The sequence below is a fragment of the Poecilia mexicana genome, unplaced genomic scaffold, assembly GCF_051168715.1.
Source record: "Poecilia mexicana isolate PSO_F unplaced genomic scaffold, ASM5116871v1 scaffold_7, whole genome shotgun sequence".
Lineage (NCBI taxonomy): Eukaryota > Metazoa > Chordata > Actinopteri > Cyprinodontiformes > Poeciliidae > Poecilia > Poecilia mexicana.
This window is the reverse complement of record NW_028263376.1, coordinates 9,364,963-9,379,364: the sequence shown is the minus strand read 5'-3', so window position 1 is coordinate 9,379,364 and position 14,402 is coordinate 9,364,963. Positions and strand designations below refer to the sequence as shown.

Sequence of the window (14,402 nt, the reverse complement as noted above, 5' to 3'; positions counted from 1 at the left end):
GTCTGGTGCTTTTAAATAACTATTTGAAAATAGATGCTGTAAACTAAATTGGGATTTTTAATTGTATTTTTATGATTGCCTTATTTCGGGAAATGGTTTCTTGAACATATATCTTCCCTTCAGTGAAATACACGTCATCATCTTTTTTTCTAAAACTAATTTTGTCTGCTACGTGAATTTGATCATTCCAAGTGAACCAACCAAATATTACCTTTTATGAACTGTAATCTTACATAAAGTACCTACATGCAATAACTGTGGCAGAATCGTCTGCAACCAAACAGAAACAAGTTGTAAAATGATTATCCTCTTGCCCCCTCTTATGGATAAATGTGTGAACTACATTGATCATGAGGCGTGACATTTTTTTTTACCTCAACTTCCTATGCAAACCACACAGAATTTTCCCACACATTTAGACCAAAGATATATATATATATATAATTACCTCCACATTAAGATTTCATTGCAACACATTATAACATAAATAGTTAGGCATAGTTATGTAGTCAGTTGCAACTTGCAGATGTTTAGTTTAAAGCGAGGATCGTCGAGATTACTTTTAAATAAGATGATACAATCTCTTTGACTCAAAGTTTAAAACCAAAAGGTTGTAGGTTATGATTTTTTTCTCTTTTTCTTAACAGGAAGACTTTGAAATCATTTAATGTGCAGTTAAAATGCGTGTTTGGGTATACTGTTGAGGAAAAAACCCTCCCTAACAGGGATAAATGTCCGTTCAGTATTTACAACCCAATGTAATATTTTTGTGTAGAAAGAGACTGACCCCTCACAGTAAATTATTTGGTCAATAACGTTCAAACCCATATTTACATTAGTTTCGTCCGCTACGTCCGCAGACATGTAGGCTGCATTCCAACATTTTAACTGTAGCTCTTCCTCTTATTAGGATGTGATGTAACTAGGAACACACTTATTACTTTAGGCTGAATAAAGGATCTGAATGAAGATTAAGTTCAAATTTTCTTGATACTTCTTGCAACTACCCGACTCCGTAAAGAGGAAAGTCGCTAACCCTTCGTAGTGCACTACCTAGTGAACGAGTGAAGATATTTTGAACGCAGCCCAGGGAGTACTCTGCAGTGCCAGTACAGGGACGCGATGACCTCAGCTTGAACCTGACAGCAGGAAATACACGGAGAAGGCGGCGGTTCAGACGCAGACAGACAAGCAGAATACGACGACGGCGGCACAGCTTGTAAAAATTTCACTGCCTAATAGTTGCTTATAGCTGTCATTTTAGTCACAAAGCTAACAAAGAGCTAGATATTTGGAACCGAAATAGCACCGGCGGCGAATGATGCACAAGGTAAGAGAGAGTGTAGCTAATCGAGTAAACCAGTAACGTCGTGTTATGTAATTAAAGTATTTTAGCTTTCAACCTTGGGGTGTAAAAGCATAAAACTGTTTTTCGACGTGTAGTTTTTAACACACACCGACACTTTGGGGTCATAAGCCGTTATTCCCCTTGTTGTAACACCGGGTAATCTTGGCGAAGGCTAAGTTAGCAATGTTTCTGGACAAAGGTGTCGAGATGGAGAAAATGTTCGGTATTTGCTGGAGGACTGGAGCTGTGATTGTTTTGTAATTTGAGACTTTATTTGAAATTTCTCGTCAAAAAGGGCTGGGTGGGTGTCGTTGGGGCTCAGGATTAATTGCAGTAGTTTCTTTATAATAAATATTGTAGAGAAAATATTCTACAGTTAAAGCAGTTACAGTTACAGTTACCCCTAGCTCTACTCCTGTCTCTTGTTAATTAAGTAAGATGGTGGTGAAAATATCCGTGAAATGGGACACTATGAAGAAACTAATGTTTCACATTAAGCTAGTATAATAGTTTTCTTGAGTAAACATTTTTGACTTTTTTTTTAGTTTAAGAAAGAGTCTGCATCTTTATAATCCAAAGCTATTTTGTCCATAACCCTGCTAAATGAACCTCATTTACAGCTGCAAATGTTACATGACCTTTGGAAAAAATGATGACTTCTAATTTTTGATAACTATCTACAAAGAAATGAGTTGTCCTTTCTAAAGATGAGTCTGTTTATTTCTGTTTTTTGGTTTTAAAATGAGGGAAAAAAAAACTTTGTAAAAATGAGAAGGAATATCTTCTCTATGGGATGATGCATAGCTGTGGAATATATTTGGGATCACAATGTTCTACTTTTTTGTGAGCTAGAAGATTAAAAAAGTTGGGAACTTCTGCTATAAATTTACTGGCAGATTGAAAGCGTTTAAGCCAAAACCTTCAGCCTCACCAAGAGTTATGAAACTGAAGTGTGTGTTGCTCTTCACTTAACAAAGCATCTTAAAAGACTCGTCTGTGAAGTTTTACTTTGCTTTGTTTCTATTGAGAGGTTTGCTGGTCGTACATGACGCTTCAGAGATTTTGTCTCCCAGGTATACATCTAAAAAAATAAGTGACGTTTTGAACAATTGGAGCTTTTGAAGCTTAGTAGTAGCTGCTGTAGTGCTGCTCAGTAGTCTCACATTCAGTTTTTTTTTTTTTTTTTATCTCAAAAATCTAAACGCACTCAAAGAGAAATCTTAAGGCCTGGATTCAAGTCTCGTTCTCCGTGTTAATTTTTTGCTTGCTGGCCGAGATGACGTGTAACTAATTGTGCAGATATACATAAACCACTATTCATCACACGCAGCAGGCTGCTTTTGGAATCACCTTCTAATCTAATTTCAAAAGCAGTGCTTAATCCTAACCCGAGACGTCAACAGCACAACTCATTTTTGTCCTGACTTTAACCCAGCCTGTAAAATCCATGAAGTGGTCAGTTCGTTTTGCCGAACAAGCGGTTTTATATGGTTTATGGTGAGCCTTTGAAAATTAGAGAAACATATTGCTTAAGATCAATTTACAGGCCGAGTCAGACCTCCAATAATCTGAAGGTAATCTGAGTTGCCAGCGAGGCTTTGTGAAAACATTTAGCTAAATAGCTTCAGCTCCCTGGGACCTGCTAGGGTGACAGCAGCTGCATCAGCTGACTGACTGAAGCCAAGTCATTTAACTAAGTAGTTGCTATAATGATATGTGGTTACTGAGGAATAAGCAGCCTGTGTTTTGGTTTTGTTTATGCATTTCTTTTTCCAGATGCCTAGTCAACTTGATAACATGACGTCTAGAAAGAGGAAGAGCAGCTCTGAGGTCAGAGCCTCTAGAAAGGTTGGTTTTGAGACCACAGCTTTTGATCTGATTGTTTTGTTGTTTTTTTCCCCTGTTTTTGTTTTAAGTATATTTTGTACAGACTGTTAAGTGGCAACGGTTAACCACTTGACCTCTCTGGATGTACGCATTCTGCCACAGGTTTCAGCTTCGGAGAAGAAAAACCGTAAAAGCCAGAAGATGCATTTGTCACCAGAGGACAGTTCAGCGCTGAGGACATCCAAATCCGCAGATAAACTGTCTCGTATCAGCTGCGAATGCCACGAGGCTGCTGACAGGAGGAGGTGCCTGGGTTCACCTGAGCTCGAAGGTCAGGAGGGCAAAGAGAACGAGCTGAGGTCAGAGCAGGAGGTCAGCAGCTGCAAAGCTAACAGCGTCTTGGAGGAGCAGGCTCCTGAATGTGTGGAACCCGAAAACAGTAGCAGAGTCTTATTCCCAGATGACGACAGTAATCAAATCCTTCCTGTGGAGCAGTTCTTTGGGAACTTGGATATTGTACAGGTGAGGCTTTGTGGTCTGCAAGTTGTGTAAGCTGCTATTATTACAAGTCAAAAAGCCCAAAGGTGTCAGAAAAGGTCAGGTTGAACCTTCACCAAGTCATATCAGTTTGTTTTTGTGGTTACACAATTTCTGTAGGGCCTTAAAAAGTTCAAAATTTAATAATCATTCAATAACTATAAAGAAATTTAAGTCCTTAAATATGCCTAGATTTTTCCAAGCAAGTATCAAATTCCCATTATTTAGGACATTTTGTTTATTCGGTCAGTTTTAATTTGTTGGAGGCCAGATGTGTTGCATATTAAAAAAGGAAAGCCGCCTTTGTTTAAGATTTGAAATTTGTTGCTGTCAATTAAACGTATAGTAGTTTGCTGTTCTGCTTAAACTAGTACAAGACGATAGTTCTGTAAGGAAGGTAAGCAGGAAAATATTTTTAGAGCTGCCACCTCAAGTGCCTGTTTTTTTTTTCCCAACGCCATATAAATAGAATAATCCTTTGAAATTGCTTTCTTATGTGCTTTTTTTGTATTTAATATTTTTAAACAGTTTATTACAATTTCTTCTCCTGCTTAGGCTAGATAAGCATGTGGCTGATATAAATTAAAACCAAATTAGCTTGCCTTAGCTCTAAGCAGCACATCTGCACATCGACAACCCCACAAATAATAATTACCTCAAAATGTTTTCCTCATTATTGGTTGACAGATATTTTATATCTTTATTGGATGGATTTTCGCATCTGGTGGATTCTGTGGTTATTTTTTATGTTCTCTATTTGGTACGTGATTGAATTCATGACAAGGTAACTTCAGAGTAAATGACCTTTTTTAATACTTTTAAAATGTCTATAAAAGGTGAAAACATTGAAGGGAGGGTCAAACGACAGATTTCTCACAGACGGCTGTGCCAAGTCAAAAGTCTTGTACGAATCTTTGTTCCTGCAGGACTTTCCTCGGAGATCACCTGCTACTTCTCCCAGCGCTCGAAGGAAGGAGAGGTTTCGGCATTACTACGCACAGGAAGACAGCGATGGCGAAGAGGTGAGCCACGGCGCCCTCCGACGAGACGACGAACCCGGCACTTAGAGAAGAGCCGGTTAAAACAGAACAACATCCCAGCACTTTGGAAGAAGCGACAACAAACTACCTGCTCAGATGCTGCATTCAGTCGGTCCTCTTCATCTGTCGAAGTCTCAGCGCCATCACTGATGTGAGGATAATGAAGGATGGTTAGTGGTACTGGCTGTCAAAGAAATACTTCATTGGCAGTGTTTCTAGCGGTGCTAAAGTGCGATTGTAAACGCGGAAATGTTCTTCGCTGAAAGCATCCGGTTTGGTGCCGGATGCTTTCGTGCCATTTCCTCACATGCCAACAATCAGTAAAAAAAATTATAATATGTAAGCAAACACACAAGTGCTTTGTTTTGAAACTGTATATAGGGTTGCATATACTCTCATAAATCCACGCTCGGTTGTAGCCTACCTTTTTCAGAGCGCTCAGCGGCACTTCAGGAGATATTTAAAAAAAAGAACAAAATATGAGGAGGACAACAGATTGACTAGAAACGCACCAGTCAGAATCGTGCTGCTAATTTCCAATTTTTGTAAAGCGCTAAGCTCAAGTTAATGCTGATTGTAGCCAATTAAGTTTTCTCTCCAAGAGCTTTCAGAAGATCCATTTTTTTTTGTCCTTCCATAAGCATCTTAAAATTGAAAGTGTTGAGTCGTCTTTCTTAACAACTTCCATGCTGAACAGTGTTATTGCAACACACAGCGTGGTTTTTTGTTGCACTTATTGATGAGGTAAAACAAAACAAAACAAAAAAAAAGATTCAACTTGACTGGCCAGAGCCAGTCAAGTTGAAAATCTGCTCCGTCTCTTACTGCTCTTTTTGAGTATGGATTAGCTGATGCAAAAATATCAACGTCAAGGTGCTCTAAATGACAATATCTCTGCTCCAGGCAGTGTACTTTAATGTCTGGATTGTGGAAGTGCTGAACACAAATCTGATATTGTTTTCCTATCATTTGAATAACTACAATAAACTATTCACTTAAAAGTTGAATAGTTTCAACGCAATCCTTTTAACTTTCTGCAGGCAGTTTGTATACATGCTGTATACTGTACTGTCATTTCAGGGTTGCTGTAATGCTGCATTATCCAGCTGTATCTTATCAGGATCCAACCACTTTAACATTCACTCTGAGATGCCAAACATTGCTGAATTAAACTTAACATTTTAATGGTGCTTGTATAACAAATTAAGTTTATACACTGATGAAAATTTCATGCAAATTACAGCAGATTGACAAATATGCAAGCCTATGTCAGGCTACCTAAATGTTACGAGGAAAGAAAGCTGGAGAACGCCCAAAGAGCAGATCTGTTTATTACAAGGTCAGAGATGAATGTCATATTCCAGCCATTTTTCACCAAGTGTCTAAAATCCATCCTTAAAGGTTTTTGGCAGCTTTGTAACAATGTCTGTATGTAGATAAACGTGTATATATATATAGACAGACACACACACACACGTGCAGCTAATTATTCTTTGTATTCATACTGTTTATAGATGCTAAAGTTATTAATGACAAAGTTGATTTTTCTGCCTAAGAATCTGTATTTTAACTATATTTGAACAAACTTGATTGAGAAATATAACCATAAAAGGTTATCTGCAATTGCACTAGAACTATATCCACAGGTTTTGTATATAGCTGATTGATCTGACCACTTAACAGAAATATTATATATTATTACTGCCTTATTTATGTAAAAATAAATAACATTTGTCTTCAGTGTGTGCAACTCAAGACTGATTGAATGTCTCATTATTTGGGCAACATTCTTAATCCATCCATTTATTTTACATTATTGTGCTACATAATACAATAAAAAGCTTTTCATGATTTACAAAACTGTTTTGTTTCATTTTGTTCAATGAATGACAAGTTATCAATTTCACAGCAAATAAAAACTAATTTAAAAAAAACATTGGCGTAAAAACGTCTTTAGGTACAATGCTTTTTCTTCCCTTTGGTATCTTCTTTTGCTTTCCTTGCATTTTTACTAGTCCTGAACATCTTATTGGTGTCACACGTCAGGTCGTGCGCTCCCTTTTTGTGGCAGACGATGTGCACTAGCTTCAGGTTTTCCCTGGTGAACAGCATTTGGTAGAAGTAGTTCAAGTTTATGTCTGCGGTCTTATGAGTCTGCAGAGCCTCCAGCAGAGCGGGTATGATAGTCCTCTTCTTTTCAATCCTGCAGAAAAGGGGAGGGGAAAAAAAAAAAACATGTTTGATTTCCTGCTATTTTTAATACGCCAGGAACGGGAAGTATCCAACCTGTGATCAAGGTTCCAAGTGCTGAAGACGATCCTGCTCTCTCTGCTGCCATACGGGTTGATTGAATGGAGCAACTGGCACAATTTCTGCTCAAACGATCCCTGAGGAGACCACAGAGAGGAAGAGTGAGGATTGTGCAAAGCAGCTCCACGTCTTTCAAAAATGGTAAAAAAAAAACAAAACAAAAAAAAAAAAACAATTTAAGTCACTGTACGTCTGCTGTGCTTCTCACAATATATTTCTGTTCCTAATAAACGGAATCACAAATGTCTGATAATTGGAGCAGAGGCCATCCCGTTGCAACAAAGCTTAACTTCTGCCGTACCTGACAGGTAAACCATCCTTCCTTAGTGCAGAGGCGCCCAGACTCCTTTTCAGTCCTATCGAAGTATTTACCGTTGTACTTGTCATTTTTCAGCATCTCAACCAGGCACTTTGATGCTTTTAAAAACTCCTCCTTCACTTTAGCTTTCTGTATGCTGTTGGTTGCATTGTCCACCTGAAAAATCGACACAGGAAATTGAAACGTTTAATTTGCGCAGGGAAACGTGCTGGGTCTCAGCGGGCCTCGGGTTCACCTCCTTCACGTAGCCTCGTATTCTGCTTTCACAGTTGTACTTCATGTAGGCGGACTTTGTTTTGAATCGCACATCGACTCCTGGAATAGAACCAAAACAATTCAAAGGGTTAAGTTTAATACAACTTTGGAGATAATCTTTCATTGAGAGGGTACATGTGGACATGTTGTTTTAACAGTCAAAAAGCATCAAGATTTGGCCTTTTTTACAAACCACAAAATGTCAAGTCCTTTATTTATCTAAAAAAAAGTACAGTTTAAATTGAACAGATTCTTTTTGCTCTTTATCTTCTATACCTACAAAAGTAAGCACAACAGGTAAATAATTCTTAAAGCACATAAACATGTTCAGTCAAGTATGATGATCAGATAAAAAGCTGGTTTTAGGCATGTACAGCATTTACAGATCCTTGCATGTTTTGTAGAGTGCTGCTCTGATGTTGCTGGATACCAACACCAAAGACAAGAGTCATTCATCATCATTACAATTTAAAAAGAAAAAAACAAACAAACAATTGTTTAGAAAGTGGACTCAACCGTCCACTAGTAAGTGTAGAAAAAAAATCTGCCTTATTATTCATATTTTGGGTAACATATACACTGTAAACTATGGCTGCAACCTATGTAAGTAACTGATTTATTGGTCTTAGTAAAATGGTACAAAAAGTGGGAGAATCAACCATCTTAATTTATTGCTCCATGGTATGTACCAGTAAACCAGTCTTCATCCTCCTCTCTGGTCTCCAGATCCGATCTGTCCTCCAGGTTCTGCAGCAGGTCAGTAAGGACTTTACGCCTCTTGAAAGATTTCTCGTCAGCGAGAAGACCCTTCGCTGCTTCAATGAGACCGTCAGCGTGGCGATCGGTGTTCAGCAACCGACCAATGTCACAAACAACTACAGGAAACAGTGACATGCTTAAAACAATAACACACGAAAAAATGGTGTTTTAGATGATATGGAGGACAAGTATAATTTTATTTCATGTACCTCCACTCCATGTCTGACCCCTTGACAGAAGAACTAGTTCGCAGTTATCAGGCAGGGTGGGAAAGAACTCTTCTGTCACTATAGTTCCATCTTCATATAAACACACATGAGCACCAGAAAGTGGCAGCTGGGATGGTGAAGAACATGAGAACATCCCATTATTGTAAGCTCAACAAGTACACAAACACATAATTAGGTCAGATCAGCTGCTTCATTCCAGACTTTAAATTTTGCACACACACAGACACAGACATAGACTTAAGACTTTGTCTATGAGAAACTTATGCAGGCAGCTTAATTGGAAAAAGTCACATTTGCTGGTAAATGTGTAAAAAGCCAAATAATCTCAAGAAACTTGTTTTTATGCAGCAACAAAATCTCACACTAAAATGTTCATTAGGGGTAGAGCACAAAGGTTCCCCAGAATTGTGATATTTTAATGTAAATTAGAAAAAAGATTATATTACAGACAGCAATACAAAAACATGTCCAGATGTGGACTCATCTGATGGCATCCCAGACAAACACACAAACAAAAAGAAACTGAAAGTAAATTAATCTTTTCATTCTAGTAGCACAATCCTAAACGTGAAATTTATTCAGAAGAAAATGTAATTCACTCATTTAATTCATATATACGTAGATGTGCTTATACATGTATTTGCTCTACCTATGTGGAATAAAAAAATAATTGACCCAACGACGATTATTTCAAAAATATTAACGTCTGTTCTCCAGTAAATATTCAATATGCCGAAATTAATAGGTCAGAATTTTCCTGCCAATTATGTTAAATTCTGAATCTGAGTTAATTAAAATCAGTTATTAGTTTATAAAGATATAAACTTTATCTGTATAACTGACGTATCACAGCTCTGGAAAACATATTTTTTTCCATCCATCGCTTCACTCAATGTTCAACTTGTTCGTGGATTATTAAAATGCCTTATTTTCAATTAATAACTAAAGAAAACTATTTAGCTGTCCATGGTTATCATTTCCCTCTTCATTCTCGCAGGTTCAGAAAAAGGCAGCGACGAAAGTTATTAAACTACAAAAAACATACGGCTTACCTGTAACAGCTTACAGCCCTTTTTAATCAGCTCCTTTACATCTTTAGAAGCAATGCCGTATTTTCTGTCCCCACTATAACCTCGAATTTTAACAGGTTTGTTTTTCTTGAAGAGTCCGAACATTTCACAATTTATACAAACCGCTTCCTTTGTTTTTCTTCCTCTTTACGCTCAGTAACGCAGCGGCAGTGATGTTGTGCTGCCCTCTAGTGGCTATCTTAAGACAAAGTCAGAAATCATCACTAAAACATAGCTAATTTTGGATTTTTTAATTAGCGAATTATGTTTTATTACTTTTAATAAATTGCACGGTCACCTCTAAAATAAATAGACTAAATCATCAAATCAAATAAACTTACAATTTGCTGTTTGTTTTTGTGTTTTCTTTTTGCTCTATGTGATTGTATTGAAATTACTTTAAAGTCGCTTGAGACAATGTTTTGTGAATTGGAGATATATAAACAAACTGAACTGAATTGAACTGTAGCTCTGTAAACACAACAATCAGTTGTAACATAACTAAACTTGTACCTTCATTTAAATCTTAAATGTAAAATTTCAGCATTTTGCACCTTTTAACTTTTTTGTGCTAAAATTATCAGATCAAATTTAATATTATTCTCATTCTCAATAAACAAATATAAAAATGCTAGGGCTATAGTCTGCATTAAAATTCAAGAATTTATAGTAGGCTCTTGTTAACACACAACATCGATCCAAACAATATTCAAGAAATTGCCTTAAAAGAACTTAATTCTAATACATCATTGATATTATATTATATTATATTATATTATATTATATTATATTATATTATATTATATTGTATTATAAATGGGAACTAGGGTACTCCAGTTCATTATCTTTGTTGTCCAATAAAAGAACAAATAATATAGGCAACACTATTTTGTCAATTTTTCTCCAAATGTTGGAGAACGGTGAAATACTGATATGTAATCATTAACTGTACGGTTGTGTGCGCCAGTAAGTCGCTACGAGGTTTTGTGTTTTGATTAGAAAGCAACTTGTAGTGTTATATTTTATGTTTTATTTTACTTTTGTAAGCTGTCTGCAGATGGGAATGTGTGTGTTATATTTACTTACTCAGCATTCGCTTGTAATATTCTGTTAAATATCAGATCACATTATTACCATGGCAACTGACGCAGCACGGTGGGCTCTACCAAAGAACAGGTTAAGACCGGCTAAACACCCCAATTGCAAAATTTATTTTTTCGTGATAATTCTTTCTTTGAAACACATTGTGTTATATTGTAGCATTTAAGCTAATTAGTATTAGTATAAGATTGTTTTTCTTATCAGGCAAAGCTACTTTTTAAAATGCTTATACTGTTCCGCACCCCTCTAAAAAATATAGTACAGCTGGATTTCCAACATGGCGGCCGCATGTTTGAAAATCTGAATAAGAGAAATTCTATTCCAAAGTAGAACCGCAGGTAATTTAAAGATTTTTTTTGTTTTATTTTATGGGTTTTTAAAAAAAAATCTTTTTATTGATAATGATTTGGTGAAGGCAGAAGAGTGAAACAGCATGGCTGACAGCTGGGAAGAAGTGTTTCACAAGAACCGGTTGGTTCCCCCGTCCAGCCAAACAGTCCGCCTGGCTGTGGAGAACCACCTCACCGCTAACCACGGCTTTCAGCTCAGCTTCAGCCGGCTTATTGTAGCGCAACTCCCGCAGGTAATTCCAAACATTAGTTCTCTGTGTCTGTATATGGCATAAATGTTCTTGGGTTTAAACCAGTAATCTCAAACTAGTCCTCAAAGGCCGGTTTCCTGCAACTTAGATGTTTCTCTGCTTCAGCACACCTGGCTCCAATATTAGCTCATTAGCAGAGCTCTGTAGAGATTGAATGCATGCTGCCAAGGTAGTTTAGCCATTTAATTCAAGAGTGTAGAACTAAAGTTGTGAAACTCTGGCTCTCGAGGACTGCAGTTTGAGAACACTGCTTTAAGCAAACAAGTTAGGTCCAGCAATTTTTTTGTGTATTTCAGTCCACTTTTATTGATATTATATAGAAAAATAATCACAAAGACCTGTAATATGACCCACAATTTAACACGACTGTAAAGCACAATCGTGTTAAATTGTGACTTACAGAGGTTTTCATGCCACTTGAACTTTTTCACATTGTGACACGTTACAACCACACGCCCGTGTGTTTTCGTGTGATTTGTGCACCGGTCTGAAGCAGTACATAGATGTGAAGTCAAAGAAAAATAATGCGTGGTTTTTAACATATTTTAAAATAATAATCTTTAAACTTTTTTTGCATGTATTCAGTCCCCTAAGTTGGTGATTTTAAAAGTATACTTTTGAGTTTGGCTGTGGATTTTCTTTTACTGATTTGCTTGCCTAGAGACTGAATGTTTTGCCCGTATTCCTTTGCACAATATTTTAAGCTCAGACTGGTTAGAGCTTCCTACCTTCTAATTTCATGTTCATATGATTTATTTATAATTCGCTTAATTATTTTAGGCATCTAGAAGAGCTTTTAGTTGTCCATCTTCTTTTATTGACCCACAGGATCTGTCAGCTGGGGAAGATGTGACCTACCAGCTGCGAGTGACTCTGTTTGACAGAAAACTCCAGCACTTTTTTGGAAAAACATGGAAGAGCTCATCCCAAAAGATGAAAAACAACAAGATTTCCTTCAACGAGGTAACTTTTTGTCTTAACACATTTCACTGAAATAACAACTGCAGCTGCAAAGTGCCAAGCATTTATGGGCTGCAGGGCTCTGAGGATCTGTAATGAATTCTTCTCATGTTGTCTTCATAAGCATTCAGTCAATGATTATTTGTTGAAATCAATCGCTATTCAACCCTTAATTGTGTTAATTGAGCACTGCCATTATTTAATTACTACTCAAAAGATTTGAAAATGAACTCTTTTTATATGAAGATTTATGATTGGATTGTGTTCTGCTGTGCTCTCGAGACTGATATGAGCATAAACAAAACTAATCACAACAGTTTGGCAATCACGTTGGTGATTACCAAAAATTGATCCAAGTTGTATTGCACAACTTCCATATTTAAAACTTTCAGAAGGAAACAAAACCCAGATATTATCACTGAAAACTGCATTTAACTTTTTTTTTTACCTTTCCTTTATTTGGGTTTCCTTTGTTTCTGTTGAAATGGTGTATTGATACTTTTAAAGTGGTATGTCTGGCTGAGTTCATTTTAAAAATAAAAAAGACAGAACAGCACAGATTGTTGCAGCATAACTGACATAAATTGTGCCAAACATTCCTGCTAGGCTTTTCTGGGTTCTGGAGAATGTTGGAAAGTTTAGTTTTAGAGACTTTATTGCATAAAGGAACTCCTTCCTTAATTGTAGGAAATTTTTTCTTCTAGTTTATATCTTGGCTGTGCTATTAGAGTTCTCTACTGGTGTTTGGGGTTATTCAGACAAATATATATTGAGTCAATCGATGTTTATAAATTCGTCCTTAATTATATGTTCATTGCTTCTTTGTGATGGACTGAATCTTTCCATGGTCTACCCAGTGACAGTCAAGTGTTTGTGTGCCAATATCCAAAATCTGAATAGTAAAACATAATTGCAACCGACCCATAGAAATATGGGGGCTGAGGTTTCCTTTATTGATTTTTACTGTTGTTTTACCAGGGTAAAACCCACTGGGATTAAAAACTTATTTTCCAAGAAAGTCCTGGCCAAGAGTAAACAGCAAATAATGTCCGCTGTCCTGTTCAGAGCTGCACTCAGCAGGCAGACTGACATCCTAACTCAAAATGTTGTAATTTGGACATTTGAATAGACCCAAATAGTACAGTAGGACCTAAAGTATCACTTTGCTTTACTGCTGCTGCTTGTACAATACTGGACATCCTCTGTTTTCAGGACATTTCTACTGCTGAGCTCTGCAACCATTGTTTAAGCTTAGTTTGTAGATTTAGTTGCAGCTTAGAAAAACAGCCTTGTAGACAGCTACTTTTAAATCACTCTGGAGTAATTTCTTATTATGAGCCTGAAGCACAACTTCTGCTCTGGTACACTGATGATTAGTTGAATTGATTCATCAAATCATTACTTTGAGCTTCTAGTTAGTGATGTGCTGATTATGCTGCTCAGAGGAGAGAATGCTTTCTTCATTATAATGACAAACACTCGGCATGGAAATGAGTTTTTCTGCGTCTTTCAGTTTTAAATAGAACCATAGCCACATCTTCAGGTCAGCCATGGTGCAGCACATGGCCAACACTCACTACTTGTCTGTGCCGTGCTGGTGTTTTAAACTTCCCATCTTCAAAAACACCCAGCTTTAATCTTTGAGCCACCTCTATGGTTTCCCTCTGTTCATTCTCTGTAATTTCTCCGCCATCATTCCTTTGGTCCTTTGTACTGTGTAATCATCATTAGACAAAGGAAACAGAGAAACCATTTTTATGTCACGCTATCTCATGTCCTCTCTGAAAGATGTGCTTTGATGATGAAATTCCTCATAACTTATTGAAAGTGCTAAATAGGATGTTGTAAGAATCAAATATGTGAGATACAAAAACTAGTACTAAGTCTACTACAGAGAAATTAAACCTCGTCTACATGTCAGGATTCTTTATGGCACTCTTTAATTTATTTTAATTCTCCACTGACCAAAAACCTGATGGTCAACAATGTTGTTGTTTTGTCCTGCGATGAGCATTAACAAATTGATACTATTGTAAATTTCAAAC

At 36.9% G+C, this 14,402-nt stretch overlaps 3 protein-coding genes across 3 annotated transcripts in view; 2 read left to right on the top strand and 1 right to left on the bottom strand.

The window, feature by feature from the left end:
• The first annotated feature begins 1,129 nt into the window (after positions 1-1,129).
• On the top strand, positions 1,130-6,612 carry cunh1orf174 (chromosome unknown C1orf174 homolog). Its single transcript, XM_014969819.2, has 4 exons — positions 1,130-1,330; positions 3,125-3,196; positions 3,338-3,697; positions 4,639-6,612. Exons 1-4 carry the CDS (start codon positions 1,319-1,321, stop codon positions 4,777-4,779), a joined length of 585 nt encoding a protein of 194 aa, XP_014825305.2. The 5' UTR covers positions 1,130-1,318; the 3' UTR covers positions 4,780-6,612.
• Positions 6,526-9,854, bottom strand: LOC106919986 (DNA fragmentation factor, beta polypeptide (caspase-activated DNase)). The gene is made up of 7 exons (XM_014990702.2): positions 9,678-9,854; positions 8,605-8,731; positions 8,326-8,511; positions 7,617-7,696; positions 7,364-7,537; positions 7,039-7,139; positions 6,526-6,955 (listed from the first exon to the last, which is right to left on the bottom strand). Exons 1-7 carry the CDS (start codon positions 9,798-9,800, stop codon positions 6,706-6,708), a joined length of 1,041 nt encoding a protein of 346 aa, XP_014846188.1. The 5' UTR covers positions 9,801-9,854; the 3' UTR covers positions 6,526-6,705.
• Positions 9,855-11,205: 1,351 nt separating this feature from the next.
• The window catches only part of nphp4 (nephronophthisis 4), a 169,812-nt gene continuing 166,615 nt past the window's right edge, over positions 11,206-14,402 (top strand). Inside the window, exons 1-2 of the mRNA XM_088007009.1 lie at positions 11,206-11,379; positions 12,226-12,360. Coding sequence (XP_087863135.1) covers positions 11,230-11,379; positions 12,226-12,360 — 285 coding nt within the window. The 5' untranslated portion in view covers positions 11,206-11,229. The remainder of the gene's footprint in view (positions 11,380-12,225; positions 12,361-14,402) is intronic.

What these genes read in the sequence shown, in the direction of transcription:
- cunh1orf174 (XM_014969819.2), top strand. An exon ending in AGGTCAGAGCCTCTAGAAAG is followed by an intron (nt 3,197 to 3,337) that starts GTTGGTTTTGAG and finishes ATTCTGCCACAG; the next exon opens with GTTTCAGCTTCGGAGAAGAA. An exon ending in GGAACTTGGATATTGTACAG is followed by an intron (nt 3,698 to 4,638) that starts GTGAGGCTTTGT and finishes TTGTTCCTGCAG; the next exon opens with GACTTTCCTCGGAGATCACC.
- LOC106919986 (XM_014990702.2), bottom strand. Translation starts at nt 9,800, where the DNA reads ATGTTCGGACTCTTCAAGAAAAACAAACCTGTTAAAATTCGAGGTTAT. An exon ending in AGGGCTGTAAGCTGTTACAG is followed by an intron (nt 8,732 to 9,677) that starts GTAAGCCGTATG and finishes TCACCATCCCAG; the next exon opens with CTGCCACTTTCTGGTGCTCA. An exon ending in ACTTGGAACCTTGATCACAG is followed by an intron (nt 6,956 to 7,038) that starts GTTGGATACTTC and finishes CCTTTTCTGCAG; the next exon opens with GATTGAAAAGAAGAGGACTA.